Here is a 12925-nt window from a genome sequence, read left to right as displayed (position 1 = left end):
TAATCTTGTGAACAAATTCCGCTGCTGTAGTTCCTGCTCCCACTAACCCCAGATTGGAAAAATGCAGATTTGACCCAGGGGATCCTACAGTTACTGATACCGGTTCTAAGACTACTCTACCAAGAGTGCTGCTTATTATAGGAATATAGGAACCTGCCTTATATGGAGTCATACCATTGGTCTGTCTAGCCAAGTATTGTTGACACTGGCTAGCAGTGGGTCTCCAGGGTTTCAGGAGTTTTTCCTGCCCTACGTGGAGATGCTGAGGATCGAACCTGGGACCTTCTGCATGCAAAGCAGGTGCTCAGCCACTGAGTTATGTCCCCTCCCTACGGCCAGCCCTGCCATTAGGCAGAGTAAAACAGTCATCTCAGGCGACAGATGCTGGGAGGTGGCGGCAAAGTGTTGCAGAAGAGAGCTGTGAGCCATGGAGCCTGTCTGCGCCGGCTAAGGTAGCCTGATGCCTTCAACTGCTGTGTTTCATTGTCAGTGTCATGCTGGCTGGGGAATGCTGGGAACTGTAGTTTTTTCTGCCTAAACATTCATAGGATTACACCCTTAGGTGACACATTTTCAAGATAGACTTGACAAGCTTTATTTTCAACAGTCCTGCAACATTCCAGACAGAGGGCTCCTAGCATTACAAATAAAAAGGCATTTGATGCTTCCAGATGAGACTTTTATCACGCCATTGCCATATTCATGGAATTGAATGGGGGGTCCAGATAATGTTGTCTACCACTTGTCACCCTCCCGTTTTCCCATCGCTTTGTCTTTTTTTCTTACTAGAAAAGGCATTAAGGAAGAAAAGGCAGAATAACTGCACAACACCTTTTGATTGTTAGCACCAATTGTACAGCTATTATGTCCTTTCCTCCTCAATGGATTTTTTTTCTGGTAAGAAAAAGGACAAAAGAAACGGTGGGAAAACACAAGGGAATTACAAATGTAAGATGACGTTATCTGGACTCTCCTGTTAAATTCCATGAATGAGGCAGGGCACTTGCACGATAAAAACCTCATTTGGAAACACCCTGCTTTACTGTTATTTCCATTTTATAGCAAAAAGAATCGCTGCAGCATGGATGTCCAGTGCTATGTAATGGCAGAAGAAGAAGTTGAACTCAAGATTTCTTACATCCCTATCTTTCTGTTGTATTAAATGAGAGAGAGAGAGAGAGAGAGAGAGAGATCCTTATGCCACCTAAAAGCCTAATTTCCAAAAATATACCGGGGCAGAAACTTTCGTGGACTACACACAGCCCACTTAATCAGGTTCACGAAGTAGCGTTATCCTCAGCCAGGAGCAGACGAAATATGTCGGGCTGCTGTGTATGTTGGTCTTTACTGGATGCCTATTGCGCCGCTTTAGCTACTGTACGCCGCGGAAAAGCGGCTTAGGCACCAGACCAAAACAAGGCGGCTGCCGCTCTTGTTCCATGTGCGCCTGGGGGCTCCCCGTGGCTCCCACCAAAAAGCGTGCGTGCGTGCGTGTGTGTGTGTGGGGGGGGAAGAGGGGTACTGCTTGGACCCTGCTCCCGACCCCTCCCTCACGCGAGGCCCAACTTTCCCCGCAGCAGCGGGCTCCTGCTGCCCTGCCGGCAACCACCACCTCAGCCAAGCCAACCCTCTTTCTTTGCTGAAGACTACGGAAGGAGACGGAAAGGGGCCTCGGCTTGATCACCATCAGCCGCCTGTCGTCGTGCCTCCCGCCCTCCTTGGGCTGTCGGCTTGTTCCTCTCCGTTCGGGGTAGGGCAGGAAGAAGACCGAGCGACAGGGGCTTGGCTCCCGTGCGCCCCTCCTCGCGTCGCGCTTGCAAGTTGCGCGCAGCAGCAGCAGCCCTTCTGTGACTCAATAGGGCGTGGAAGCGGCGGCGGCGGCGGCGGCGCCCCTTTTCTCCCGCGGCATCACACCGGCTCCTCCAGCGGCGGCGGCGGCAGCTGCGCAGCCAACCGCCCTGCCTCTTCCTCCGCCCTCCCTGCCTCCCTTTTCTCGCCTTTCTTCTCCGCCCGCGCTAGGCGCAAGCCGCGGCCTCCCCTCTCTCCGCCTGGCGTTTTTGCGCGCAGCGGCGGTCCCCGCGCTCTCATTGTTCCTGCAGAGGAGCCCGGCCGCAGAAGCAGACGCCGAGCGAGCATGGACGACCCAGACCAGTCCCCCTGGGTCTCTTCCTCCACCGCACCAGCCGCAGCTGGACAGCCCGAGAAGCCCCTTTTCCAGTACCAGTTTGTGAGGGACCCGGAGCACGACGACGCCGAGGACGACGACGACGACGAGGACGAAGTGGACGACGAGCAGCTGGAAGTGCGGGAGAGGAAGCCCGCCCCGGCTCCTTCCTCCGCAGCGCCGGCGCCCGCCGCCGCCCTGCCGCTGCTGGACCCGGGCGCCGCCGGGGAGCAGCCCCCCAGGCCCCCGCCGGCGCCCCAGCCGGCCTGGGTCAGCCACCCCGTCTCCTCCTCGTCCTCGCCTTTCGCTTTCGCCGACGCCTCCGAGTTCTCCCTTCCTGAGGGGGACAAGGAGAAGGAGCCCCCCCGCAGCGCCCCGCTGCCGCCCCCGCCGGCCCCCCCGCACCGCGAGGAGCCCCGGGCCCCCGCCGTCCCGCCCCGCAGCGCCCCCCTGCCGCCCAAGAGGGAGGAGCCCCCCGTGGTGGCTAAGAAGGGCGCCGTCTCGGGCTCTCCTGGTGAGTGGATGGATGGATGGGGGGGGGGAGTGGAAAAAACGAACGAGCTGGGAAGGGCTTGAGGGGACTCTAGGAAGACGCCCCGAGGGGTGAGGGGCGGGGCTGGCTGGCTTCGTAGCCAAGCGGGGGGGGGAGGTAAGGGGGGAGTGGTCGCCTGGGGATTATCCGAGCGGACGGTGGCAGGGGGAACCGTGGCAGGGGTGGCCTTACAGGGCCCTGGGAGGAGAGAGCATGAGGGGTGTGGGGACACTGGTGAGCCTTGAGAAAAATGGCGGGGGAGGTGGGGTATGAAGCTGTGTTGCACGGGATTTGTGGGAGGGGTGCCTGTGGTGATAGTGCTATTGGGAAGTGAGCAGGAGTGGGGTCTCTTTCTGTGTGTGTGGTGGTGGGGAGGCAGGACTTGTTGAAGATGGCAGTCAAAAGGTGGGAGAGGGGCTTGAGTGTTTGTGTGTGTGTGGGGCGGTGGACTAGGGAGGAGTGGCCTTGAACGGGGGTGGGGGTGAGAAGCAGTGGGAGATGTTGTACCAGAGAGTAAGAAAGGGTTAGGAAGTGGTGAAGTGTGAAGGATGCTGAGAACCGGTGGAAATACGTTTTGGGGCAGGGGATGGGGAGCTGTAAGGTTTGGGGGCTCAGTTGGGGAGAGGTCTGGTGGTGAGAGCTGGTCTTGGCAGGCTGCAGTGAGAGGGGGTTCCAGGGTGTCATGGCGAGAGAGAGGGTGACTAGTTCTTTTGAAGGGAGTGGCTGTTAGTGTGTGCCATGGACAGTTGTTTCTCCATTGGAAAGGACTGAGAACTGTTCTAGCTAAGGAGGGAGTGCAAAGACTGGTTCTGCGGGAGGTTGTATGCTGGTTTGCTGGAAGTATAGTGAGGGAGGGTGCGATGCGGGTCCCTGCAGTGGAGAAGATGGGAGTGGCAGAGGCTTTGTGGGTACACATGTGCTTGGATAGAGAGGTCTGGTGCGGGCAGGGCTTTTACTGATATGGACGTGTTATGTTCTCCATTCCCCCTTTTGCCTGAAGAATAGTTGTAGACCACGGTAGTTCTTGTTATCTGTCACATAAAGAGGGACATCTTCCTTTGTGTCTGGAGCATGTTGTTGCACAGCTCTTTCTGAAGGCGTTCGATAGGTCCAGTCTGCAGGGTTCCAAATGCCAGCACTGTGGGAAAAAAAAAATGCGGGTGTTACAAGAACAGTTCCTGTCTGCTGCTGTGGTGTGGTGCAGAGGGAGCACTGGGAAGAATTTATGTGCGCACAGAGAGTGGGTGGGGTAACTGCCATTTTTTCCCTTGATTTTTGGATACTTATCAATTTCAGTAGCCATGAATGCAAGAGGCTGGTGCTTTTTTCACCATGTCATCCACTTGTATGCTCCTCCTCCTTTTTCTTACTTCCCATTTTTTGTCCTCCTCCTTCATTTATTTCTCTTTCACCCTTTATTTCCCAGGAGATTGACATGCCCATCTAGAAAACTTTTTTCTCTTTGTTCAGTATTAAGAAGAAGGGAGTTAAGTGGGGGGAGGAATCCCTGATCTTTCTTGCTGTCTTCTGTAGGCCATGGAGCTCTGCATATCTTTTTGTCTACAGGCCATCTAAAGCTTCACGCCCCACTAGTCTATTGTCACTGAGAGCCCGCCTTCTCTTTGCACACACTGGATCCAGAATAGATGAGTGATGGCTCCCATCTTCCTACTGCAAGCAGTATTTGGAATGAGTACCTCCCCTGCTGTATATAGTGCTAGCAAACTGACCCAGCCTCCTGCCACCACCCACCTTTGGCACCGGACAGAGCATTATGCAGATCTTGCCCGCCCGCCCATTTCTTGCAAAGATCTCTGTGCTGCCAATCAGGAAGTCCAAGGCAGTTAGCAAAGTCCATAGAGTATCAGTACAAATTTAAAATATAAATAAATTATAACAGCAAAATCTGCATAGCATGCAGTTAATTTTCCAAGCATTATCTTAAGTGGAAAAAATCCTCCAGAAGAAAAGTAGAGGTTGCATTGAACAAGAAGCACTAGTTGCAAAATCATAACGGCACAAAATTTCCACCAAGTTCCTTGCTATTTTAAGGATTAGGAACAACCATGAAACAGCTGGAGGCTTCAAGTGATATTTTCCCATCCTTTTCCTCTTCATTTGTAGTGTCTTTAGTAATGCAGAGGTGAATATGTGGTGCTGTGAAAAAGATGTCAGTTTTAATGCATGGCTTTAAAGCAGCCTCCCCAACTCGGTGTCCTCTGGCTGCGAATTATAGGAGTTGCAGTCCAACATATCTGGAGTGTGCCAGATTGGGAAAGGCTGCTTTAAATGTACAGTGTGAATATATGGGAATTTTAAAGTACAGTGTGTGTGTGTGTGTGTGTGTGTGTGTATGTATGTATGTATATTCTATAGTTACTAAAGCCTTAATCTGGATATTCTGTAATTCAGAGGTGGGCAGAAGATAGATCTCCAGATGTTTGGGTCTTCGAGCTTTACTACATCAGGCATTTATTGTGTGCTCGTGATTCCTTACTCATGGTTGTTTATGGGCTCTTTCACTTCTGTTTTTTAACAGCACATTCCTAGGTTTTTTTAGTGTGGGGAAAATGGAGTATTTCTGAAAGTGAAAGGAAAGGTATTTTCCCATGTGGGTAATTGCAATGTTCCATTATAGCACAACGCCAGCTAGAGGTTATGTAGTAGAAAAGCAGCAAAGGAAGAGCTCTTTCTTTAGAGCTTGGGCCTCCATTCTGCGAAGAAGCAGAGTACAGCAATTAACAGCCTCATGTAAAAGAGGTCTTCAACTCTTCACTCTTCAAGCCCATGCCAGCATGGCCAGCGGTCAGGAATGCTAGGAAGTCCAAAATATCTGGAAATCTACTTTCTGGCTACCCCTGCTTGAACTGACAGTGCTGTGGTGGGTTGGGATAAAATTTTAGAGCTCATTATAGAGCTAGATAAAATTTTGTCTGAACTCATCCTTGTGGAGAAATGCAGTGGAATGTGTTGCAGTAGGTTTCTCTGTATTTGTGATTAATATATCAAAACACATAATCACTGTTTCAAAAAAGAATTAATGATGTATTTAAAATTCTGAAGCTTAATAAGGTACAATATGAGACTAAGGCAAATGGGAATGAAAGGGAAGAGAGCGATAGAAAAGGAATTGCATCATCACAAGACCAACTGCAATTGCAAACAGACTTGACTTCTCTTAATTACAAACTTGATGCTTTCAAATGAAATACAAAGAGAGGGTATGAAAGTGGATTAATAGTTAAGATAGTAAGAATGCTGACAACTCAAGGAAGTAAGCAGTACTTCGTGATGTAGACTCTTCTACAGTATATATGAAGCAAGGCGGTGGAATTGCCTGCTCAATCTGTGCTGGATGGGAATTACCGCAAGAGGTCTGTGGCTGCTTGAGCAAAATGTGATTCGTTTAAATTTGTTAGACTCCCATTGAATTAAATGGACCCAGAAACTTGCTCAAGTTCTGAACAGTAATAGCATTTGTAGAGTCACTATCAGAATGCCAGAAATTGTCTGGCTTTACTTGGGCATCCATCCACATGTTAACTAGGTTTCCTTCACCTGTGTATAGATTACAGTGTTACCATCACTTTCCTATTCTATTAATCAGATCTATGCTTGCTACTGTACAATCACTGGTTGGCTGTCATCTTTTGCTTAAATCCATCAAAAACTGAGTTTATAGTCTTTCTTGGTAACTATTCTTCTCTAACCCCTTTTTCTTAATTTTAGGTAATGTCATTATTTCCTCTTCATAGAATGAAAACATAGATGGTGTTCTCTTTCCTTTCCCCCTACAGATTTATTCTGTTTATAAGGTCTGTCATTTTAATCTATAACATTTCTAGGATCTGTCTTTTATTTCATTTGGAATTACTAAAATATTGGTCTCTTCTCATCTCGACCACTGCAATTCTCCATTTTCCACCTCGAGCTATGAGATTGTTGATGTGCCACAAATGAGAGGGTGTTTTTTTGTTTGTTTGTTTTTAACACATTGTGCCAGTTTAAATAATAGAGGTGATAGTATTCTGGGCTATGACACTTTGGACCACAAGTGGGTGTGCCATATTTATGTGCCCTGTTATGTGAAAAGCTCCCTGCATGCAGTAAGCTAGCGCATCAGGAAAAGGACTACCTTAAAGTCATATCCCTTATGTGCTGATTTACTACATACTGGGAGCTTTTTGTGCATGGAACATTAAAAACAAATATCACACACACGCACACACACACCCAACTTGCAATCTGAAGTAGTACAGTCCCAAATTATATTCCTCATTCTGAGTAACTTGTCACATTACACAGTAATTCTCTAGTAAACCTTTGCAGGCTTGTTTTCAAGGCTGTCTTCTAGGATAGCTTCACATTTGACAGGATTAGAGGCAGTATGTAAGAGAATATTGTGGTATGGGCATATCAGTAATAAATGAGAGAATTCAGATTCAGATGTTAATTATATATTACCTTAGTTCTACAGCCGCTTTGAATGACATGTTGGGAAAACCAGCTAATTTTAAAAACCATCGGTGTTGCACAGGTGCCGCAGACAAATAGTACGGTGAAGTTAGATATAGTTAAGCAATAAAGGTTTCATTTCCTGTTTCAGATGAAAAAAAGATTTTTTAAAAGGTTGCTCTTTTCCATTAGAATATCTCTTCATATTGCAAGAAAGGGGTCAGGGGAGGGAGAGATTTAGAACCATCCTCACCTGAATGTGGTTTCTCCTGAAAAGCCTTTGGTTGTGTTCATAATCCACATGTGCAGAATAATTTTTTGAATTCTTTTATGTGCTGGCTCAATCATGTGGAATGTTTGTGGGGTAGCTGATACTGGCATACTAATACTGCATATTTCTGGGCAGTTTAATGGAGGAGAGGAGTTCAAGGTTACTTCGTGTGCATGGATTGCTGGCGTGGTTCAGGGGTTTTCAGTGACAATCTAGCAGATGAGTACTGTTGAACTAGCCCATCGCTGTGGATCATTTTTGGCTGGAACTGCTACACTAAAGGCTGATGCTGGAATGTTTGTATCCCAACAACTCTCTGTCACTATTTATTTATTTGATCTTTACCCTGTCTTTCTACCAAAAAATGGCACTCATGTCACTAGGAAGGAACTGATAGGATCAAACTGACACAAACCTTTAGACATCGTTATAGAGCCTACTGTAGTTAATAGTAGGCTCTGATTCTGAGCATGCTGTAATAGTTTGTCCCCTTGGAAAGGATATTTAGGGTACAATCCTATGCATGTTTAGACAGAAAAGGTCCTACAACTCCCAGCATTCCCCAGCCAGCATGCTGGGAATTGGAGTTTTCTCTATGCAAACATGCATAGGATTGCATCCGTAGTTGCATTATAGTATAGATATGGCTTTCTAGCACAGGAGTAGTGACCTTCTGTGTTTGGTTTGTGTACTCCTTAAAGGCAAGAGATCTAAAGCTAGACTCTATTAATTGTGACAAGCTTGGTTAAAAGCTGATTTGCTGTGGATAGACACCGAAGTGTGCTTTTTTAAAGGTGCAGTCCTATGCAGTGCTGGCTGGGGAATGCTGGGAGTTATAGAATCTTTTTTCTGTCTAAATATGCATAGCATTGCACCCAGTTTCTAATTGCATGCTTGCGGCCCTGTATACTTGACCTTGGTGTATCGCTTCCTAATGTGTAACTGAAGCATCCAACCATTACCGTAACTATTTGTCAAACAAACTCATATCCTGCAGTTGCATAAATTGTGCAATTTCAGCAAATCTGCATTATTTGTTTGCATCCTGTCAGTCTTTCAACAAATTTGGGATATGGTAATGAACAGTGGAAATAACAGGAGAGGGGGGAGAGGTACACTACAGGGCAGGCTGGGATCAATGCTTCTGGATCTGAGACTCATAACTCCAGAAGCCCCCATCTTTGAACTACTGTGACACTTCGGCTGATGCTGATTGTTTACATGTTCTCAAGCCTGTCTCTAAAACCATGAGGGCTAGAAACTCAGAATGAAACCTAGGATTCCCATTATGCTGTCGTCTGTCAAATATCGGGTTTTGTAACTGCACAGAAGTCCAGTGGTTATACGGAACACACATGCACCTTCAGTTAAGGCTTAGTAGACTAACATGTACCTATCCTCCTGAATTGCATCATACTTTTCATTTCAGTAACAAACATTGCAGTCCTGATATTGTTGATGGCATGGTTGTACCATAACATCTATTTCTGTTTGCAGTAATACTGTGGTATAGCAATTTTAGCACCTTGACGGTGCCTGAGACAAAAATGCCACCACTTTTGTGCTTTTTCCTCAGATGTTTACTGGAGGGGCATGCCATTGGAAACTTATCTTGAAGACCTGTCATGCATTCTGCACTCTTTTAGTTTTTCTCAGCACAGATTGTTCATACGTTGTTGACCAGGACTTCAAAAATGATTGAAATTTCTAGGAACCTGCTCCAACTTCGAAGAGTTTAGGATTTTTGCCAATCATTCTACTGCCCTATGTGGTATTAGCTCATCCCTTGCTAATAAGAGCACCAAATTCTGACCAATTCAGAGGTGGTCCCCCCTCCTCCTGAAAAATAGATTAAAATACAATGTGAGAACCACTGCTCTCATGGAACGTGCAAGAATACACCGCTTATTTGCATTCAAAAAGTTTTATTTGTGCACATTCAGATTCACTCCCTGGAAAATACAATTCATTAAATAGAGGCTTGGATGACAAAGTGTACAGTCCTGCAGCTACTCCCGCTCCCTTAGCTAATCTTACATTCCGTATCGGAGGAAATTTTTGATTGTTGATGTTAGCCATTCCTAACCTGGTGCCCTCCAGATCGTTGGACTAAAACTCTCAGCATCCCCTATCCATCTATTCTGGAAGTTACAGTCCAACGCCAGGAGGGGACCAGGTAGAAGAAGACTAGTCTAGGTATTGGAATTTTTCTCTTTCCATTTACTGATTTCCTCCTAACTCCCACCCCAGCTAAATCTGTCCTCAAATGTTAATTCTACGTGCTATCTTATTTGAAAGACAGCTTTACAGGTTCCTTGGAGGAGTTGGAAGCTATAGAATCTTAGTTCTTAAAGCTCTACCTTCTTATGAAAAACAAGAGTGCCTCATCTTCATTTACTCCTTTGTACAATGTATGTATTTCTTACCTGCCTCTTAGAACTTAACACAGGGATAATGAATGATGTTCTAAACTTTAAACTCTGCAATGGAGAAAATGCGAGTTCTGTATTGTACAAGAGATAGCTATGATTGCTTGTATAGTAGGTGGAAAAAGATATGGAGAGATATAATTGTTGTTCTACTGGTAGACTTGCTGGCAACATCCTACCCCAAGACACTTTGTATGGCTCATGGGAGCTTAGTGCAAGTGAGAATTTCAGCTTTCATTAAAAGATGATAGTCATCCACGTTAAAGAGGCAAATTTGTTCAAGGATTAGAAACAAGAAAAAAGCCAAAGTCGGGGAGTTTTCAGACTCCTGATTTCAAAGCCTATATTTGGATTATTTTTTGTGCTGTCATCTGTTCTGAGCCTTTGGAAGTAAAAACATCATTAAAGGCACACTTACACTGGCTAGTAGTATTAAACTGTCTAGAATCTACAATTTCTTTGAATTCTAGTTCTCATTGTTGCATTGCTGAGAGGCCACCAGGTAAATGAGCTCTAGAAATATACAGGCTAATAAAAGACCGCATACTTAAACTTTTTTACTGCCTTGAAAAATCATCTCATAAAACATTGAGATGACCATACCTCAAGATATGAGATTAGCAATATCAGAGCTTGTTTATACAGCTGGGAAGCTTAACTGGTGAGAAGGTACTTGTCATACTTTCCAGAATGGCAGGAGTTTCCCCATGGAAACGAAAATGCCTCTTGGATGTCAAAGGTACTTGGGTCATGTGCCATCACAGAAGAAATAACCATGCTTCCTTCTCTATGGATCTCTCTCTCTCTCTCTCTCTCTCTCAACTCCTACTCTCTCCTTCTGCTTCCCTGCCTCAGAATTACAACCATGTCTTCCAGCAAGCCTCCTCAGCACGCCTATCTCTCAGGGCATATGTGACATATTTGGGGTCCTCAGAGGTCACTGCGTCCAGACTTTTCCTACGACTCCCCAAAACACCCGCTGCCACTACCTACTGATTTAGAGAGGGCAGAAGGACTCTGCGCTTTATATCCTTAGCATGTGGAGTGAGTGAGTTGTGCCAGTCTTCAAATCTGCCTAGACCAGAACATATGTATTTAAACAAATGAATAAATGTTTGTTATTTTAACATGTCAACATTCAGAACAAATAATATCTGATAAATAGTAATAATAATGTTCCTAAAAACCTAACACCATTATCTCTGCTTTCAGTAACTTTTCTCCCTCCTCATTCATACCTACCTCTGAGTCTACTCACTGACTAGATAACTAACTCTGGCTTCTAATTCCCCTGTCTCTGTCATAACTCAACTCTCTCTTTCCTGATCTCTCACTAATGGTCTCTTCTCCTTCCAGCTGACTTTCCCCGACTGCGACTTGCTCTACCCACCATTCCATTTTGGCTCGGCTGTCAATCATTCCTCCATTAACACTTCTGTTACAGCACATTTACCCAGCATGTTGGAAAGCACATGTTTTCCTGTTAACCTGAATGCACAGGTAGGGTTTTGTTCTGACTTCAACACATGTTCAGCTGTTTGTCTATTCAGGCACCTAAATTTATAGTAAATAAAATCATTATTTACTATAATGCAAAACATTTTTCAACTTTCTGGATAACACAACGTGAACAGCAAACTAAACTCAGGAGAACAAGTATTTAGCTGAGGAGTAAAAGACTGAAGCAGATTGGCTGAGTTAAAAGAAATAGAATGGTTGAGGTGAAGGCAGTGCAAGGCCAGGTCTTCCAGACTGTAAGTCAGGATAGCATAGACTAGGCCAAAGGAAGACTTTATTTCTACAGAGGAAAAACTGGCCTAAACAAGACTAGAAATTCTTTCTAGGCACAGCCAATTTATTTATTTCAGAAAATTTTAATACCGCTTTCCATTTTTAAAAAATCCCAAAATGGTTCACATGGTAAAATACAATAAAACACAAAATACAATAAAACCAATCAATAGAACAATAACATGGTAATAAAACAATAAAATATTAAAATAACCAAGGGTAGCTGACAATGCTAGCAGCTAGGAAATGGTCTTTAATTGTTGGTGGAAACACTCCACACTACAGCCTACCTGATCTTGATGGAAAGGTAATTTCATATGGTGGGCGCCACAACGGAGAAGACGCTGCACCACTTCACAACCAGGTAACCATCAGTGGTACAGTAAGAAAGGTGGTCCTCAGAACCAATTAATTCATGATGACAGACAGTAAGGTCTGATCAGTTGCTGACAGATCTGTAGAGGGAAAATTAAAGCAGTTCCAAATGAAGAGACTAGGGGGCAACATAGCAAGTAACATAATGCTGAGTTGGGGCGGAACAGTTAACCCTGACAAATGTCCTTCCAGTCTTGTACTTTAAAAAAAACGCACCCCCATGGATGGCATGTGTGGGAAAAATCAGGTGGGGAAGGGTCTCTCCATCATCTGCAATTCTTCCTTGCAAATCCCCCCCCCCACAACTAACAGAGGTTGGGAACCCTGCGTTTCCCTCACGTGTCCATCCTTAATGGCGCTCCTTTTTTTACTGTGCCCCCAAAGTCCACCGTTCTCTTTACATGAGTACGTTTCTCTCCTTTCTGCCCATCTTTTCTGTTTCCAAATCTCTTGTCCACTTTTTCCTCCTTCCCCTCCCACAAGTTTCTTTGTACCTGCATCTCTTAGTTATATTCCTCTTTCTCCAACCCACAGGTTTCTGTTCTCTCTCTCCCCACTTCTTCCTCCAGTCTCTGTTTTTGCTCTGCTTATGTCCTTCTACACCACCTTGCTGAGTTAAGTAGCAGATGCAGCAGCAGCAGCAGCAGCTGACAGACCTTTCACTATCCCAGCAATTCTCACACGCAGTAGCAGCCTCAGTTAGGTGGATCAGGCCAATTGGCTGCCTGCCTGTAACAGGCTGGAACACCTGGCACAAGTGCCAACATGCGTCTCTGAACCTAGGTACAGGAGAAGCAATGCAGATGGAGTGATACATTTTCCCATCTCTGCTTCCCCTTTTGATGAGCTTGGGCAGGCCTTACATTTTTCCACAAAGGAGTGAGAAAGGGCTGCAAACAATAGGTATT

The 12925-nt window shown here is 45.5% G+C and overlaps 1 protein-coding gene across 1 annotated transcript in view; it reads left to right on the top strand.

The window, feature by feature from the left end:
• Positions 1-1496: 1496 nt before the first annotated feature.
• RTN4 (reticulon 4) overlaps positions 1497-12925 on the top strand; it is a 77819-nt gene continuing 66390 nt past the window's right edge. The window contains exon 1 of the mRNA XM_084829255.1: positions 1497-2678. Within this exon, the coding sequence (XP_084685381.1) occupies positions 2135-2678 (544 nt within the window). The 5' untranslated portion in view covers positions 1497-2134. The remainder of the gene's footprint in view (positions 2679-12925) is intronic.

Source organism: Heloderma suspectum, chromosome 1 (genome assembly GCF_057233095.1).
Source record: "Heloderma suspectum isolate Gila_16-S chromosome 1, 16-S_ref, whole genome shotgun sequence".
Classification (NCBI taxonomy): domain Eukaryota; kingdom Metazoa; phylum Chordata; class Lepidosauria; order Squamata; family Helodermatidae; genus Heloderma; species Heloderma suspectum.
This window is presented reverse-complemented; position numbering and strand designations above follow the sequence as displayed.